Genomic DNA, 19,148 nt, shown 5'->3' on the forward strand with positions numbered 1-19,148 from the left:
GGACCTGATGAGTAATATGCCAGCCTGAAGAAATGATTACAACCTCGGAAGCGAGGTTTCAATTTAATTAAATGTTTCATCTTGGCTCATCCATCCACAGTCTTGTAAGGTACCAGAGTGTTTAAGAGAACACTGTTAACGGTACAGTGGATTGCAGGACGCCCTGGTGGGAAGTGACTTTGTCTCACAACAGGAAGGTCACAGGTTTAATTCATACAGCAGCCATTGTGCTTAAACTCGCATGAAAGGAAACAGTGAACTGACACTTAATGTAAAATCTCTCCAGTGACTTAAGTGCAAAAATGCAGTGTGCTATAGAGAGGGAAACAAATGCAGTTTAATCTAAGAATGTTTGCAGGGGAGTAACAGACGCTTGAACATGTTCTTCATTGCATAACGTAATCTCAGTCTCTGTCTGACCTACCAGTGGTCAAGCTGCATTGTGGGTTATGTAGGCACCGTGTTTTGACATTCATGGGGAGAAAAAAAAAAAGGTTTTGTTTACCATGTCAGCAGAGGGTAACGATAAATCAATGGAGTGTTTCTTAGAAGCTCCTCTTCCTCATACTTTTGCAAATCTATCTATCTTTACCTCCTCTCCCTTCACAGAATATTAAGGAAATTAAATAATGTTCAATATCTTCTTCAGTTCCTCTAATTGCTCCGTTGCTGTATGATAAAGTTTTAACCACTCACAGTAAAATAAACCCATCATTTTGTAGATATATCATGTATTGATTGAATTAAAGATTTACTGGGAATCAATCTTCACATCCAAACTAGGTCACCCCCCCCCCCCCACCCCACCTCTTACCCCATTCAACCAATGTTCTTGACAGAGATTTGATTCCCCTTTTTCTCCTGTTTTCCTGTTTCAGCAATTCATAGTTTATCTTGCCGTGGTGCCGTCGCGAGCCAAAGAGACAAAGATAATGCTCATGTTGTGTTGCTGCTTGAAAGCCAAGCTCTGGTCCTTTCCACATGTCTGTTTTGGCCACCGAGCAGCAGAAGCATGAGGGAAATGTGTAGGTGGTTAGATCAGCCGATGAAGTGTAAATACCACTCAATCTGTTCTCATTAGAGGAGTAAAAACATACGAATCACTTCGCCTCTATTAAAAATGCCCCAGGGTCTCTAGTTAAGTGCGTGTCTGAGTGTGTGTGTGTGTGTGTGTGTGTGTGGCCGCGGCCTATGTGTGGTTGTGTGAAAGAGACGGAGGGGGGGTGACAGAATGATGTTTTGGCATTTGTGTCTACAGAGGGGATCTGAAATGCCACCACCATCAATGCTGCTTAATTCTCAGAAACACACTCTTAATCTGAACAGACAATCCGTTCCGACAGCCACTGTTATGATTCAAATCAACTTGGAGTGAAGGGTGTGTGTGTGTGTGTGTGTGTGTGTACTCTTTTGAGTGAGAGAGTATGTCATTGTGTTTTGGTATGTGATTAGGTGTCTGTGTGTGTGCTCATCCTTCTCTCTGTGTGTGTGTGCATGACCAAGATATCACACATCCATTCCACATTCCCCTATGATAATGTGGATTGATTATGGATATGATAATGAGAGGCCGGCGCGGCGTCGCGACCTTCACAAGGTCTAATTGAAACAAGCGTTGGTCCTCCGAAGCACTTATCAAGTCACACAGCACATCATTAATCACGGAGAATACAAGCTGTCACTGCAACACACATGCACACACGTACACACGCGCACATTCTCCATATTTTTCTGTTTTTCTAGCATACACACACACACACACATGCGCCCTCTCTCCTCTTCCTCTTTCTCCCTCTCTTTCTCTTACACACACACACGTACAATGCAAGCTGTCACTACAATATGCCTGGTATTGTCTTCTTTTAAGGAGAGTGGACAGCTCGTCCACCCTCCGTCTCTATTTTCAACAAGGAAAGTTGAAGAACAAACAGGCTGCTTGAGTTAAACCTGTAAGAAAAAAGCAAAAAAAAAAAAAAGAAAAAAGAAAGAGGAGAGGGGGGTTGTTAAAACAATTCAAAAAATATGAACAGCTGTTCACTTCGCCCAAACTCGCCCGGAATTGAATTAGCTCAAGTTGTTTTACTACCTGCTTTTATTAGGAGACAATTTAACAACCAAATGCGATTCCAATGTCTGATTAAGGCAGCATATGGTGCCTACCTGTTAAACACAATGTGTTCAATGCCAGCTTAACGCCTCAGTGAGCCACTCGAATAAACTAATAAGCCCAATATCATATTAGTCATTACATAGTCCAACACACAAAATTCCAATCTGATAAAAAGGTGGTTTCATTATCATCATAGGGAAGACACAAGGGAGTTTGCATGCGCTGCATCGATACCATCATCAACTTTGTTAATTGTTATTCAATTAACTGCTTTTGTTAATGGAACCAATTAATACTTTAAAACAAGCAAGGAGATATATGATTATTATGCATCTATGCAGAGTACAGCTAATTACAACTGTAAATCAATCAATTCTACATTAATCAAGTTGGAAATTTTCCAAAAACAACAAAGTCACTAAAAGACATTGGAAGTTCTTTTTTTTACATATTTTGATTGCCATGCTATTATCCTGTCTAATGGCTGTTAACGATCCTTAAAAGAGTTTATGATCCAATTTCCTTCATATGAATTTAATTGGGACCTAAATAGTAATAATCTTCCGGTGTAAATGTGTGCCCTGTATTTAATCAACGGTGGTGTACTGGAAGAAGCTCTGACAAGGTCACAGAACTCCTCTCAGGGCAAATGCAGTTGGTGAGGCTTCACATTGCCGAAGGATGAGGGCCAGACAGGCCAGAAATGCAAATAAACCGATCACTCCAGTGCCACAACACAGACCTACAGCATTTGGATTTCAAGTCTTTAAGAAGATGCATATTTCTTCTCAGGTACTTATATCTGTCATTTTTTATTTTTTTTGTTTTGTAGAAATATGCAGATTTTTCATTAAAGCACATATAGAAACACCAAAATGTAAAAATAGCCCTGCACATGTAAACCTTTAACCTTCAAAATTGTACTTCAAGCCGTATTAACCTTTGAAATTTGAAATAACTTCAATAAATTAAACCTGCAGTTAAAGCTTTAGCTGCTACAATCTTAAAAGAACAACATCTAGGATTTAGTCGGTTATTAGCAGAAATGGAATATAGTGTTTTCATTAGTGTATAATCACCTGCAACTACAGACTATTGTGTGTTTGATATCTTTGAATGAGAAGTTCTTGTCTACACAGGAAGTAGGTACTCCTCTACAGAGCCTGTCATGTTGCACAGCAATTTCCTCAGTAGCCCAGCATGGACAAACCAAAGAAGGTCCTTTCACACTGGGCTACATATTACATTGTCCCAGCTGCTTAGAAACGTTGAGTTTGTTGCAAGCTGCAAAGTTACTGCTGAATGTGACTTTAAAAACACACTGGCCCTTTAATTCATGACCCCTGGCTCATGGTGGCTGATGTAAACTAATATGAATAAACTTCAAGCTACAGTATCGGGTTGCTCTGGCTTTTTACACAACAAATAAACATTTTAAAATGAGAACTATACATAAACAGTAGTCAGTGATGTGGTTTCCTGCTTTGAGCCACTTAACCCGTGAGTTTGCCTCATGACGATGCCGCAGTCGTTACATAAAAAGTGGATTATCTTAGCTGACGCATTAAAATGCGAACAGCGTTTTTACTGTCATAGCTGGCTGCTGTGGAGCCACTACGGATTATTTTACATTCTGTCGGTTTAGCAATGCATTGAATGTGAATTTAGTACATGAGTAAATATTCTTGACCACTGTGTGCACTTGCAAGTGTCCTATAATACTATTGCATTGCTGAAAGGTTTGCCGGATGTAGGGATGTGTTTTGTTCAAAAACTCCAAAAAGTTCCCTTCCTGACACAAATAAAAATGAAAAAGAAAAAAAAATCTAATAAAAGGACTAATGAAAGCAGATTCTTTGGCCCTGAAATTATCATATAATGATCAATAATACATAATATGGACAAACAAAGCCTTGTTTTTGTAGGGAGACCATTAAACCTTCTTGTTTGTTGCTAACGGTAATTAGTGACCTAAACTTAACTCGGCAAACAGAGATCTTTGACTTTTGGTTAAACTTCAAATATCTGTTTTTATGAGACAATGCACTGCAGTTGTAATTTAGGTTTGGAAAAACATCATCACACTAGCCTATACATAGAGAACTTTTAATCAGTCCAGTCTAATTATCTTCCTAATATTCATTGCACACACCTGAACTGTAATTGCTACACATAGATCTTTCACTTTTAAATGAGACTGCCCTCATTTATCAGAAAAATAATCCTCGGCCTGGATAATTATCAGACGTACAAATAAAAACACCTTTAGAAGTTCTGGTGCGAGGACCTGCCTGCCTCTTGAGCTGATACAGTCATGTGACCTGACCAGTGCCCTAGTTGAACACCTCTTAGATGTTTATGCATATACGGACGCTAATCTCTGTCAGGACTGTGGGATTTGGGAATATTTTGTTTAACAGAGATCAAAGTAGCTGGCTTGGATAAGGAGAAACCCTTCAAACACATCAAACGGGGAGCAATGCATCCTGAATCCCACGCCCATAGTAGCCAATCAAGCCGTGCATAACTCTTTTCCTTTGTAAAAAAGAAAAGGATTCTCCGTGTGGGTCTTCCTCTGTCAATATCTCACACAGCTAACCCCCTACCGAGAACAGGGGTTGTTTAGGCTTATGGACTATCACAGGGAGCCTGCACTGAATCTGTATGTCTCTCATGCTTGGCTAACACGATGCTGGTATTGAGGAACAGAGAGATACTGTGTTAAGAGATCAAAGCAGCAGTATAGAGATTCAGACATTCAGCCTGTCAGTCAAGATGGCGAGACAAAGCAAAAGAAGACAGAAATGCTTACACACACATGCTCTCCTGCTCGCTTGTTGGCTTTCTCCGTGGTGAGCCTGCGAGGGGTGAGGCGTTACTGTCAGACGGCTTAGGGGCTACTCATTTGTAGACATCTACACCTAAACCCTCGCACGTAGGGGGACACACATACAAGCCGGTGTGTTTAAGAGGTCGCTCCTAGCCTGTGTATTGGCCTGTGGAGGAATGTTCTGTGCTCTCAGCATTTTCCCTCGTCTAGAAGATGAATAGATCTATTTTACAGACAGCTGAGAAACAAAACAACGCGGCATGGTTAGATACATGATGTAGAGGCTTCGTTTCTGGTTGATCAAAGAGTTGTTGTTTTTTTTTGTTGTTTTTTGTCAAGTTTGCATTATGTCTCAAATACTTTTTTTTGTTGGTCGAGCGCAGACAAACTGTAAATGCGCTTTCAGAGCAACAGGACATCCTGCAGTAAAGAATGACCCTTGTTCATGTTTGTGTGAGCTATGTTGTTGCCTGTGAATGTGATCACTCCTGTATGGTCTGTTCTTGTATTGTATTGTATTGTGCTATGTTCTACCAATATCTCTGTCCCTTTCACCTAGTCTGGCCGGAAAGATCATTTCCTTTGTAAAATACTTCAGAAACATTAGCTTCTGATAAGAAGCCTATAAGCACGAAATCAATATTTCCACTATTCTAAAGTTAGGTCATAAAAATAAATGAAGAGCGGAAGTGTGATTTTGACACGATTAACCAACAGCTTTGTTGAAACATCAGGAAATCTCTAAGTTGTAACACTGCAAAGACCTGTACCTCATATTTTACAATAAGAAAGACACAACACCACCTGGTGGCCGCTGACTGTAACATTTTAATTTAAACTATCCCATTCTTTAATATTAGAAACACTAACAATGGAAATGGCAAAAGGATCAAATTAACTAACACATAATTAAAAACAATTCATAACAACATAAAAACATTTCATCAAGATAAGTGCAACACTATAACAGAAGTTGATAATCAAAACTCATGAATCTTAAATTAAGGCTGTATGACCTGAACTAACGCTTTACAAATTGGGTTAGAAAAAAACCTGGAGCACATCTAGATTTGATGGCCGACCATGCTTTCATTTCAGGAGGAGACTTGTTGAGTGAGGTGTGCACCTCTACACAAACACCTAGGCACAAGTCAAAGCACGGAAGATTTTTATAGTCACCAAGAAGGTTTTCAGAAATGATTGCCAAAACACAGATAAATCTGACTGGCTGTGTCCAACGGTAGGTACAGATCCAGGAGCAGCACACGACGCCGTTAAAGGTCTCAGATTCAAGTAATCTGTTTTCATCTTCAGTTTGTGCAGTTTTCAGAAGCCTATAAAAGAAAAAAAATAGACAGTGAGGAAGTCATTTGGATGAGTAGTGACACATCTTCAGGAAAACTCAAGAACTCCAGCTGTCTCGCTTTAGCCTTGTTTTCAGATATACCATAACTTAGACGACTGAGAGTGTTCACAAATATTGACAATAGTGATTCACCCTCATGATTCATTGTTTGATCATTACAAAGTGTATTTATCCGCAAAACTGAGTGATTGGAAAGGACAGGTGGAGTGTTTTGTGTATGGAAAAAGCTACAAGAAATATTAGTCATTATTTTAATCTGTCTTGTTTAGTCTCTGAAAAGACAGGTTTTAAGATACTTTGCTGTTCCCAAATGTACTTAGCAGTAGTACAGTAAATATTGATAGGAAAACTGTGACAGAAGCTGTGGCCGAACTTAACAAGCCAAACTACAATAACCTTTGACAATATGTAGCCTAGTAGCCGACTACAGCTGAATTGCGTTTCCTTACATTTCTGCAAAAATCATAAAAATCTCAAATTGATTTAAAACAGGTATGGTGTGTACTCAAGGAAGAATATCTTAGTAAACACACTGTGGCAAAATTTGGGGCAGTATACACTGATCAGGCATAACATTATGACTAATATTGTGTATTTCCCTTGCGCCTCCAAAACAGTTGTGACTCATCAGAGAATGGACATGGGCCTTCTGAGGGTGTCCTGTGGTGTCTGGCAACGGAATGTTGTTAGTGGGGGTCTTTGGATCCTATGGGTTGAGGGGAGGGGCCTCTGTGGATCAGGCTTGTTTCAGTGCATCCCACAGACACTTGATCAATTTAGGATCCAGTGAATTTGTAGGCCAGGTCAACACCTTGTGCTGTTCTTCATGTTTTTTGAATTATCCCTAAACAGTTTTTGTGTGTGTGCCTGTGTCAGGCTGCATCCTGCTGGGGATGGCTGCTGCCATCAAGGAGTGTCATTGCTATGGGGTGGGGTTGCCTGGTCTGGTCTAGGTGGGTGGTACATGTCTAAGCAACATCCACACGAATGCCAGGTCCAAAAATTCCCCAGCAGAGCATTACATTGTTATTGATGGTCAGTATTATCTACTTCACTTGTCAGTGGTTTTTATGTTGTGGCTGATCAGTGTATATTGTCATATCAAGCTTTTCCAGTGGTTTTCAATTTCAGCCTTTATCTAGGCTTCAATCTTGTAACCAAAGCAGCTGCAAGCATCTTATCTTACAGCTTGACACAGTTTACAGTGTTGGTGTGGGCTCATGTACTGTACCGCAGTTAAAATGAATACGAACTCAAACAATTGGTTGACTGATTGTCTGGAAAATGTACATAATGTATATAATTTTCAAATATCTTTATAGCATTAATTAACCCAATTAATAATAGCAAACAATAGCACAGTCGGTACAGTTTAAGAATAAAGTAACAAGATTGCAAATCGGGGTTCAGGGTTTTAAATTGTTAGATTTACTAATTCTTATCAATTGGTCAGCAGTCACATTAGTTGGTAAACATGACTGGGACCTAGCCAGTAAATTAAAACTGCCTCAATAGCCACCTCCTAAAACAACATCTTCAATAATATGAAGTGGTGAGTTGTTTTTAAACCTGATTCTGTACCTTGAGGGACTCAGACGCTTTACGCAGTTCCTTGATGACTGAAGACAGAGCTTCTGGGTTAATGCCTTGCTCGCACAGTCTCACACATATCGATAAAGACTCCATGTCCAAACCGGTGTTCAGCAACCTTGAAATCTCAAGCAGCACTGTTAGGAAGATTGTGACATTATTAATTATCTAAAGACAAGACAGAACTGCTCAACATTTCCACGTCCTGTGCAAACACACTGTCAGCAACACAATTACAAACAAGCTAGGAGTTAGCTATTAAAATTAATCATTTGAAGTCATTAAATTAAAGCCATTTTACAAATACATAAATTGCTGCATATATATTTAATGCATATTTACCCTCCATGGTCTCCCTGACTGCGTTTAAGTTAGCATTTGGTGCACTTGCCATAGTGATGAATGATTATATGTAGCCAAGGCTTGCTAGCAGGTGGATGACAAATGTAGCCTTGAATAAGTTTCTGACGCTCTGCGGGATTATTAAGTGATAACGACAGCTCAGATAGACGTTCAACGTTTAGTTTTCATTTTTCACATCTAAAAAATTTGAAAATTCACAATCCTTAAGAGGCAATATTAGCTGCTAGTTAGCCACCTAGCTTGCTAAACTCGCCAACGAAGCTGTAGGAGGAAGTGACGACACAAATGTCTTCATTGGCTCCGAGAACTTCCTGCTACATTTCTATTGGCTGGCAGGTCCTGGGTACAAAATTGAAATAAACGTTTGAACCATTTCGCTGCTGATTGTTTGCTGCTGACGCTTCAATGAAGGTTGTTTTTAGCTGTGTGCGCAAAGTCCAGGTCAACTAACAGTTGTAAGTACCAACGACAAAACAAATGTAGCATAAAAATCAATGTACTAATCATATTTTATGTGGAAACGTATGTAACGTAAGGCTGTAACCAAATTCCTTTAATAGTCGCTTCATTCGAAGGCTAGTAAACGCTGTAGAAATGTAACGTAGCCAACGTACCAAACTAAATGAATATTTCCCTACATTGTAATAGACACTGGAGGTTTACTGGATTATTTAGGTGTTTAAATCTCCTTTTGCTTTCTGCTGATGTCTGTTATCAGATAATTCTTGTCAGATAAGATGGGAGACCATGTTGAGCTTCAGATCACCCCAGAGACTCCAGGCAGACCTTCCATTAGAAACCCCTTTGAAAGTCCCAATGACTACCACCGTCTCCATGAGCCCCTGGTACCAAGCCCGTCTATCTTCAAAACCAAGTCCTGTAAAGCTGTAAGTTACCTCATACATATAATGCGTACCACTTACTGCAAATATCTAAATGCTGTATTACATTTTGGTGAATTATGTCCACGACCTTTGCTTTACTAAAGGACTGTATGTGGTTTTTTTTTGTTTTTTTTTGCTCACTTCCTCATCTGTCTCTTCCCTAGACTCCTCCCAAGTTTCACTGGTCTATTGACGAAATGGCTAGTCTTCTACCAGTAGACATAGACCCGGAGGAAATCCAGCGACAATCGTTTTACCTCAGCCAGACAAGGTGTGGAAGAAGTGAAACATTGTAGTTGCGGTAGTTATGTTGATGCCATTGTGACAAAAACAAAAATATAGAACAACAGAGTTGCTTTACTTCACTAAGACGATCTCTGTGTGTTAAATCTGGGATCTAAAAACAAAGCTACAACAAAGGCACCTGGGCTGCCTTTGCTGTAGCTTTGTTTCACCACTCATCCAAGCTTCTCCCATTCTGCATGACGACGAGGGAGTTTAAATTTTGAACAGGATGTTCCAAAGATGTTGGATGAGTGGTGAAATGAGGTGTGAACGAGTGCTGAAACTTCAGGAAAACTCAGACAAGTTTGGATGACTGAGAATCTTCTCAGATTTGGGGAGCAAATTAAAATTTGTCGGGATGATTAACTTATCTTTCTACTTTCTTTAAGGACGGACTCTGACATCGAGGAAAAGCGTCAGCATGCTATTGAGCAGGTATGAAAATCTAATCAAATTTTATTGCATAATGATATAATTTTTTGTTTATTCATGATGTATAGGTTGTCTTTATAATCATGTTGTTTCCCTGTAAAGTTTTTTACCAAAGGAGCCATTGTGCCCTCCCCGTGGGCAGCACCAGACGTTCGTAAAGCCCCTCAGGTCAATAAAAAAAGTGAGTTCATATTACTTTTTTTAATGATTATCACATTTTCCGTGCATTTGCCTTTTTAGATTTTGTTATTCTCAAGTTTTGTTAATCATTGTATTGTGTCATTTGACTTGCAGGTTTAATGATTGCAGAGGAGCCTGAAAAAATCTCAGGTTGGTATAATATTTGAAGAGGTCTAACAATACTTTCTACAATTTCCTTTAAACTATCTGTGAACTTGTTTTTGTTTTGTTTGATGTACAGTTGCCTGTCAGACAACCCTTTCTTTACCTTTGGCTTTTGATTTGGAGAAAGTTCTAGGTAAGTCTCGACTAATTGTCCGCAGAATTAAACTCAAATGAGCTGTTATGGCAGTTTTCTACCATCAAGTCACTGTCCCTTGCTTTTCCAGGAGATTATTACCGTTTCGAGGAATGTGATGCTGTTCAGGAAAGCCTTAGTTCCTCCTCACTGAGACGAAAACTCTTCCTTGATGGGCAGGGCAGTTATAGCGGCTCTGACGGCTCTAACCCACCAAGTCCAGAGAGAGACCATGCCAGACAGGAAAGGTCTTCTTTCAGCAGAGGAGAGGGAGTTATAGGAGGAGTTGAAGGATCTGAGGGAGAAGCTATATCATCTATCTTTTCCTCCCCTTTGCCCCGTGGCACATCAGCTCCTACTCCTTCTACTGTGAGTGAAGAATTGTAGGGATGCAAAAGATTATTTTGCGCATATGGCGCCAAGATTTTCCTTTTGACTTTACTGCTCAACTTAACACACTGTTGAACAAAAACTGATTTACATTGTCTTAATTATAGGGTCAGTTTTCATCCAGTCCCATCCAGCATGGCTGCTACCGAGACTGCAGCCTCGGGAGCATCAGTAGTCCTCTGTTTCCTGGTGGGTCGTCCCCTGCTGGCATCGTCTCCCCCAAATTTTCTCCCATATTTGCACATGCAGCGCACACACCCATAGGATCAGGTAGAGCATTTGCTTTGTAACGCATCCAAAAAAATATTTAATATTCACCTTAATTGTGGAAACGCCTGTGCTTAATCTGAATCTGTGTTTTCTTTTGCAGAGAGGAAGCAGCCAAGCAGTTTGACCCCACGTGGCGTTCCCCCAAGTATCATCACTTCCTGCAATGTGAGTCCATTTGTCGAGGGTCTCTCACCCATTCGTAGCTGCTCCCCACATCATCTCCATTTCCACAAGGAACCCGACCACACGTCCAGACACAAGCCCAGACCCAAAATCCGCTACTGGGCCTCCCCACCTCTCATTTCCCCAATCCTCAACCCTAAGCTTGAAGACAATCATGAGGCTGTAGAACAGCTTCCCTCCTGCTCTTTTCTCCCTGCTATGGAACTAGATCCATCATCACCACTGCCCCAGGATGCTCACTCTCCTGACACTGAGAGAGCTGACCTGGATACTATGGAACTTGTGAAAATGGACGAGGGTAAAGAGACGGGAATAGGAGGGAGGCCGGAGGAGGAGGAGGAAGGTGCAGGGCCTTTGGAACTGCTGACCAGCTCTCGTATGGGCAATGTGTCGGCAATAGAAAGCTCTCAGATGTTCGTATCTCTTCTGGCGGAGGGAAGCAGCATACGCTATGATTCTAGCATGCAGGTTTGTGAGAACAATATTATCCAGGAAGAGCTTCTTTGTTCTATTTGTATTTCTTTGTATATTGACTCATATAACTGATTGAATATTTGTGTACTTTTTTTTTTAATGTCAGGTGGACAGCGGCTACAACACAACCTCAGCAGGCACTGCCAGCCTTATTGATGGCCTCGGCTCTGACTGTCACAGCAAAGAGTCCTTCAGTTCAAACCTGGTGGAGGAAGGCTTTCAGATCACTCGACACACTAAAGTAAAGGTACAGCTGACCTTTTAAACACACTAGGAATAAAATCTAGTATTATCCAATATTTTGGATTCATTATTTCATTATCCTGCATACTTTACTGTCATAATCGTGCATGCTGTGTCTTGATTTTTAATCATTTTGTCTTTCCCAGGTGTTTTATCCTCATCATTGAGCCACCTGATTTATGCATTTAAAAGGACGCCTCTTCTGGTGGACGTTTATGATTATTTTGCAATCAATTACAACAAAGTTTACACTATGTTTGAAGCATTTATGTGGTTAGACCGAGTTTTCTTAACTGTTCAGTGAGGTATGAGTAGAAACCAGTGGGTGTCACAGGTGGTTATTAGTTCAAAATATATGGTTCAAGTCATCTTACTGAAAGCAAATGCTCTACCACAGTATGTTTGATCACTGTTTATTAAAGGGAAGTCTAACCCATAGACCACCTAAGCCCCACTAAGACTGAAAGCTATTATTCTCAGGAATTTTGGTATACAGGTGTGATAAGGGGAAGAAGAAATGATCAGTCCCGTTTCAAACTTGCACGACAGTAATTTTCTTGAGTGCTGTATTGATGCTAATGACATCGTTTCAATTTTATGTGGTGCCCTCTTAATCGACCTGATAGATCCTGACTTTCAGACGACATCAGATCTGTACTGTATTTATGTTTTTATAAAACTGTCTATCATGTTTTTATATGACAACGGCTTACTTGTGGATCTTGTTTTGTTAGAATATTTATTCAAGAGTAAGGCACAGTGAATAATGCCACTAATGAATTAAAAGCTGATTGAGCCATTTCCTTAAGATTTTTCTATACTTCTAAGCACAGGCTGGATCATTGTTGCATTAAATTAACTTAAATTCTTCATGGCATGAAGACTTTTTTTATTATTATTTTTGCTTTTGGTCCTTGTTCAATGTCTTATGCTGTGATGATATTTTGACTCAATGGCTTGGCCTACATTCAGAACTGTTGAAATTTTTTTCTATTTTAGACAAAAACACCATATTGATAAAAATACATTTTAATGACTGGGTCACCCATGACATTGTTATTTGACATGTTGCAATCCCTAGAGCTGTATGTACTAACAAACGTTTGCAACCGCATAAAATGACAAGTATAAGAAGCAGATTGGAGCTATGTGTCTTGGCTGTGCTAGACTATTAAAATGAGCATAACTGCTCAAAGCAAAACGGTTAACTGTGTCCTCCCCGTTGAAGAGTCCAAGCTGGTTTTTCATAGACTAGGTTTCCTGATCTAGAAAATCATCTTGTGGTTAGGTGAACTACGGTGCTGCTTTCCACGTCAGCGGTCCAGTTTTGGCTTCTTGGCCTGTGGTTCTGTATCTGGGGCTGGAACACTCACACCGGGGATCTAAAATAACAATGAAGAACATTTACTTCCAGAAGATGCTGAAAATTTGCCAACTTTTAGTTTAAGCAACAAGTGGTCAGTCTTTTTGGCTAAAATTCAAGCTGTGCAATCTAACCGTACTTACCACAGGGTAGGTCAGAGCCATGCGGATCTTCTGGTGCTGAATATTGGAGTCATCTAGGGTGATGGTGACCTTCACTTTGTCAAATATGTGGAACATGTGCTGCTCCACTGTCAGAGTGGGACCCTGCACATATGGAGAAGAGAGTTTTAAACAATTATATATATATATATATAAAGGAATCAATGTTAACCAATGAAACTTTTTATTTTTTTGAGAAATTAAATAAAGTGCTAATACCTCTTCATCAAAAACAACACTTGTGCCAACTTTGTCTTTGCTGTCAAAGAAGACCGTTCCCTCCAGGCCAAACTTCGGGATGAGTACGATGATGGCGTTCTTCCTCACAAACAGAACATATCCTTCTTCGTTCAGTATGCCTCGGCTCTTGAAGAACAACTGCAAAGACGCCATTTGACATGATGGTTTAGAATGTTTGGTTGTGTGTATACGCAGATACCTGAGCCAGTTCATAGGATTAAGTCCAGAGTGTTCATATTGTGTTTACCTGTGTGTGGAAGGCCACAGATGATCTCTGTGCATACTGAGACATTTTGTGTCTGTAGTTGAGGTTGTTGCAGAGAGCCGACTGCTTATGTTTGTCCATCAAATCTGGGTATGTGCTGTCTGCTCCTATGGCCACAGCCAGCAGGCGGTGCACTATAATATCTGCATATCTGTGCAGAAGAGCAAAAGAACAGTGCAGAAATTTAGACAAAGGTTAAAAAGAACTGTTAGGTGGTCATTTGTGCGTATTTCTTCATTACGACATCGTGACCCAACGTATTTAGACAATATGTGAACAACGTCTACACTCATACCTCCTAATGGGTGACGTGAAGTGTGTGTAAATGGGTGAGGCAAGGCCGTAATGGTGGAAATCGCTGTCCATGCCAGAGCAAAAATAGACAGCTTGCATCATGCAGCGAGTGGCCAAGATGCGCAGTAGCGTGTTGAAGTATGGGAAGCCGTCCACTTTGGCCACATCGAGGGAGTCGGCCAGCGCCTTGGCCGAATCTGTGTGGATCTCAACCTCCTGATAAAGAGACGGAAACAAAAATGAGAGACTTGAAAATATTTTTATGAAATGGAAAAACTTGTGTACGCACTATTTAACATGGAGGGCAGTTTTTGTTCAAATAGTTGCAAAAATGTAAGCAGAAATTATTTAAATACATATTAAATAAGTTCATAAGGCAACATTTGACAAAAATGGTTGGAATGAATCAGCAACAGCAGTCATAACAAGGCAGTTTATTTAAATTAGATTAGGAAACAAGCATTTTCACCTTTGACTTTGCAGCCTTGAGCAGGATGTCATAGTTAGACGGAGGTGGGGCTGGATGTTTCCTCAACAGAGCGCACTCTGGAAATTCATCATAAATCTTCTGGGCAACTGAAATATTGGCCAGCAACATGAACTCCTCAACCATGGAGTTTGTCTCCCTAATAAGTGAGAAATGAGTTTAGATATGTACATCCAAAACACAGCATGAGGCAAAAAAGCAAAAGGAGATTTTATGGAGAAAGGGATTCTATAGAAAGCTCCTTTCTGAAGATACTTACATGAGTTCTTTTGTCTGGAGGTCAATGGGGTCATGTGTTTCACTGTCTATGTGGAACCGGACCTCTAGGGATGACAGTGTCAACGCCCTGAAAGATATCAAGTACAGCCCAGTCCACAATTTATGTCAGACATATGGAGAAGAGATGTTTTAAACACAGAACTGAACCTCCTCACATTTTTTTAATTCATTCTTTCTCCATTTCTGCTAGTCACAATTCCTTACCCTTTCTCTATCCTCTGCTTCTTGAGGATTTTGGCTAATTTGTTGAGCCCACGTAAGCTTTTGGTGGTATCATCATTCTTGTTGGTGTCATCGATCCTCATCTGGGCCTCGGCATAGGTCAGAGACGCCTGGATTCAATCGAACGGCAGAGAGGAATACAAAATCATAATCCAAGCACGTGGACGTATCACTTGAAGATGATTTGAAGCACACACTTCCACAAAAATTTATTTTTTAATTCTATTTTGGTACCATACCTTGGAGTTAATAACACTTTTTGTGAAACGAGTCTTTAGGATTTCTGCCTTGTGGTTCATTTCCCAGATACACGAGAAAGCCAGCCTGGTAGGAGTGTGAAAGAAAAGCCATCAGGAAACATACATGATATAGATTTCTTAGGCTGATGTTTGAGTACAATATGAGCACACTGGCCTGATCTATTTATTCAAAGGACATGAAAGCATTGATTATTGTGCAAGTGTGGGTGTATCTTTTGGTCCTCACCTCTCCACGTTGGAGCGTAGAGAACAAAGATTGGAGCTGAGCAGCTCAGGGACCATGTCTATCCTCTGTTGGACGCAATATTAAACACAACAGTTAAAATCTCAAAAATATTAAAACCTAAAAATATGACAAAATAAAATTATTCATAAAGTTAAATAGCATATTCTGCCTTCACCTGCAGATCAAACTGTACCATTAAAATCACAATTCGAATGGAGTTAATGGAACAAAGACACTGCTTTCTTTATTTATTTTATTGACACCTATTCTCCCTTCACACTATCATACTTTAAATCTAATGCTGGTAGAAAGTTCAAATTGTGATAACACAAGGATAAAAAGGTGTGATTCTTATTTTCTTACTTTGCCACATAAGTACACCGTGGTGCCACGGTTGGCAGCCTCTTTGTCCATAGCGTTGCCAGGTCTGATGAAGTGACTGACATCGGCAATGTGGACACCCACCTACATCAAATACATGCCAAGAGACTCACATGTAATACATACAGACACAGATACCTTACTACTTATACACAATAGTGCACGTGTACAATATGCGTACCTCGAGGTTTCCGTTTTCCAGCTCTCTACAGTGCAGGGCGTCATCTATATCTGTACATCCTGGAGGATCCACGCTGCACACTGTCAAATGCCTCAGGTCCTCTCTTTTCGCCATGTCCTGCACCGCATGCATCCACATTAACTTCCACAAATGTGAATTCAAAAAAGAAAAAATGTTCTGTATATTTCAAGGAAAACACGTACCTCTGGTGTGATGACCCAAGGCATCTTGGGGAGGAAACTGAGCACAGCCTGAGAGAAGTCCTGGTGTGGAACGTCATGCTCCAGCAGCAGCACCTCCTGCTCTGTGTCCTTCTCTCCTGCACATCCCAGACTGCGCACAAAGTGACCCTGAACAAAAAGTGAGATTATGATTTCCCTCAATGGAAATCTTCATATAAATGTAGAAAACATGAACAATTTAATTTCCTGTTCAGCTCTGCTAAGGAAAGATGTCGCTCCTCGTAACAGGATATCCATGTTCCAAAGATTTGCCGTTCTGAAGAGATTCCAACTCACATTCGGATATCTGGAGTCTTTGGGCCAGCCATCGATGGCCACCATGATCCTCTGGCCTGCCAGTGTGGATGCCTGCCGTGTTTCAATCCGAATGCGTGGGATACGCCGGTCTGCTGGGGTGAAAAGGTGCCGGGTGGACTAAATGACAAAGGAAATAAAAAGGACTGTCAATGCTGTTGATAAAAAATAAAATGCTGGACAGTTTGTGCAGTATATGGCATACATATTTATTTACAAGTTTTAAGGAGAGTTTTTTATTTTTAGGCCAGGAATGTGGACCATGGTTACCTCTTTGATTTGGGAAACGTTCAGCATGCCACAGAACGGCCTCCAGTTCCTTTTGATGATTCCCACTACTTTTCCTGTGGGCTTCCTGGCTGCCTCGGCTGCTGATATCCTCAACTTATCGGATACAGGAAGAAGGAGTGCGTTAAATTACTGCAGTTACAAAGGCAAAATCTGAATTGTCATTTAATTATATCAAAAAAAATAAAAAAAATCACCGCTTTCTCCTCCTCCTCTTCTTCAACATTATCATCCTTTGCTGCGCCTTCATCCTGCAGCACGACTGCGGAAGGTGCCACCCATTGGTTCCGTGGCAACAGCTGCACGGCAACCACATCCTGGTGCACTGCTCTGTTGAGGTTCTGGAGACCCTGGATGAGAACCTAGCAGAAAGACCGTACAGAGTTTTTAACATATGCATTCACTTTTTTTTGACAGTGGAGTAACTTGAAGTAACTCCTCTAGCTGAAGACTTAAATCTCACGCAGACACCGACTGACTCCTACAACACTGCAGTATATTCACAGACGTATCTAAACACACACACCTCTGTGCTGTTTTCCCCCTCTCCCTGGACAAACACAGTGGCCTCCAGATAGTTGTCCCTGCTGGCCCTGAAAGTGCCCTGGAGGAAGGAGCCACTCTTAATTCCAACTTGGACCCTGGACAAAGGAAGATGCTCTGGAAACAACACTTTACTGCTAGCGACCTCATTCTGAAGGAGGAAAAGGAGAGAGGCGAAAAGTGAGATAATGATTCCTCAAGGAATTTCAAAAACAAAATTACGGCAGCGGTGTAAACAGGAGGGAATGACATGCATGTTACATACATTCTCACTTTCTCTAAAAGCAGACACAGTCTTTATTGCTGAAGAGTCCAAAGGAATTTACCTTGTCATCATTAGACAACGCAAGACGATCCACAAGCTCAGGGTTCGCTATCAAACTCTTGATGTACTCTTCACCTAGAATGTATGAGATTACATACTGTTAAGCATGTTAGGTAAACACAAGAGGGTTTTTCTGCTGCAAAATTGAATATTTACATTTGTACACCAGCAGACCGCTCTCCTCTGCTTTCTGCTTGTTCCCTTGGTCGTTGGTGAGGAGCACCACCTTGAGCCCATCTGTGTCGGACTCTGATGTATTCAGGTGCTGGCTGTACCATTTGGCTGCCACACGGATTGCACGGTCGTTACGGTCATTGGCGCTCTCTCCCGGCTCACGTTCAACGAATGTGTCTCTGGAATAACAGAAATTATCAGAATAAACGTGTAAAAAAAAAAAAGCATTAAACACAATTGTCTTTTAAACGAATTTGTGTCAGGATGTAGCTGTCAGAAAGTCAGAAGTCTCTTTGTACCTGTGGTGTTCATTAGTAAATGAGTAGAAGTTTTTCTCTTTCTCATGTATGATGTCCTTCAGGCGTTTATAGATAGGTGCACTGCGGTGGCGTACCTCCTGCAGTACAGTCTGAAGGATAATCACATTACGAATAACAGCATCTTCCAACACGTCGATCTGCAGAACAAATTGGAAACACAAAGTTGAAGAAAATCAGGGTGGTTCAGCGCAAAATAAATTGTATTAAATTAGATGTCCCCACTGTCTCCATGCATTATTCCACATTATCACAACAGATAAGTCAAAAACGGTGACTACAAATATCTGAATGGATTATATGGCAAGATATCTAGAAGTCATTAAATTAGGACATTATATTAGGAACCAAACGCCCATCTTGATTGAGTCCACGTATAAGATTACCTGATGCAGCACCACATTAGTGTCAGGGATCAGATAATGAGGAAAAGAGCAGAGATTGCTCTCAATACACGCGTCTTTCTGCAGCACGGTGGACTCCTGTTTGCATTCAGTGCAAGCTTCACTTCCACACCAAATATCATCTCTCAGATAATGTTCGCGCACTATCTTCATCACCCCACCCGACCGGGTCTTTTTAACGAAGGTTTTAGATTTTAACATGATGCCTATTAAAGTCTAAAAACTTTTTAAAAAATGATGTTTTTATCCTACCACCTGATGGCAAAGGGGTTAGCTTGCCATGTGTAAACGAACTCGGTGGGCC

The 19,148-nt window shown here is 40.7% G+C and overlaps 3 protein-coding genes across 4 annotated transcripts; 1 reads left to right on the top strand and 2 right to left on the bottom strand.

Moving 5' to 3' along the window:
* Positions 1-5,339: 5,339 nt before the first annotated feature.
* On the bottom strand, positions 5,340-8,511 carry mzt1 (mitotic spindle organizing protein 1). Its single transcript, XM_084561951.1, has 3 exons — positions 8,239-8,511; positions 7,888-8,033; positions 5,340-6,274 (listed from the first exon to the last, which is right to left on the bottom strand). The coding sequence occupies exons 1-3, from the start codon at positions 8,288-8,290 to the stop codon at positions 6,251-6,253; spliced, it is 222 nt and encodes a 73-aa protein (XP_084418077.1). The 5' UTR covers positions 8,291-8,511; the 3' UTR covers positions 5,340-6,250.
* Positions 8,512-8,651: 140 nt separating this feature from the next.
* On the top strand, positions 8,652-12,184 carry bora (bora aurora kinase A activator). Of its 2 annotated transcripts, XM_084561949.1 has the most exons (12): positions 8,652-8,714; positions 8,978-9,146; positions 9,308-9,414; positions 9,818-9,863; positions 9,963-10,041; positions 10,155-10,190; positions 10,282-10,338; positions 10,430-10,707; positions 10,836-10,998; positions 11,099-11,649; positions 11,762-11,902; positions 12,045-12,184. In XM_084561949.1, exons 2-12 carry the CDS (start codon positions 8,997-8,999, stop codon positions 12,063-12,065), a joined length of 1,629 nt encoding a protein of 542 aa, XP_084418075.1. In that variant the 5' UTR covers positions 8,652-8,714; positions 8,978-8,996; the 3' UTR covers positions 12,066-12,184. The 2 variants fall into 2 exon arrangements, with proteins under 2 accessions (XP_084418075.1, XP_084418076.1); XM_084561950.1 differs by lacking the exon at positions 8,652-8,714 and having other exon boundaries at positions 8,913-9,146.
* Positions 12,185-13,142: 958 nt separating this feature from the next.
* On the bottom strand, positions 13,143-19,127 carry dis3 (DIS3 exosome endoribonuclease and 3'-5' exoribonuclease). Its single transcript, XM_084561948.1, has 21 exons — positions 18,827-19,127; positions 18,423-18,580; positions 18,106-18,302; positions 17,951-18,024; positions 17,608-17,775; positions 17,279-17,443; positions 17,064-17,177; positions 16,776-16,913; positions 16,461-16,607; positions 16,258-16,374; positions 16,059-16,160; positions 15,696-15,760; positions 15,449-15,533; positions 15,192-15,319; positions 14,968-15,054; positions 14,691-14,847; positions 14,223-14,437; positions 13,910-14,078; positions 13,642-13,800; positions 13,405-13,527; positions 13,143-13,280 (listed from the first exon to the last, which is right to left on the bottom strand). The coding sequence occupies exons 1-21, from the start codon at positions 19,043-19,045 to the stop codon at positions 13,212-13,214; spliced, it is 2,856 nt and encodes a 951-aa protein (XP_084418074.1). The 5' UTR covers positions 19,046-19,127; the 3' UTR covers positions 13,143-13,211.
* Between the last annotated feature and the right edge of the window lie 21 nt (positions 19,128-19,148).

The sequence above is a fragment of the Chelon labrosus genome, assembly GCF_963514085.1.
Source record: "Chelon labrosus genome assembly, chromosome: 15".
Taxonomy (NCBI): Eukaryota; Metazoa; Chordata; class Actinopteri; order Mugiliformes; family Mugilidae; genus Chelon; species Chelon labrosus.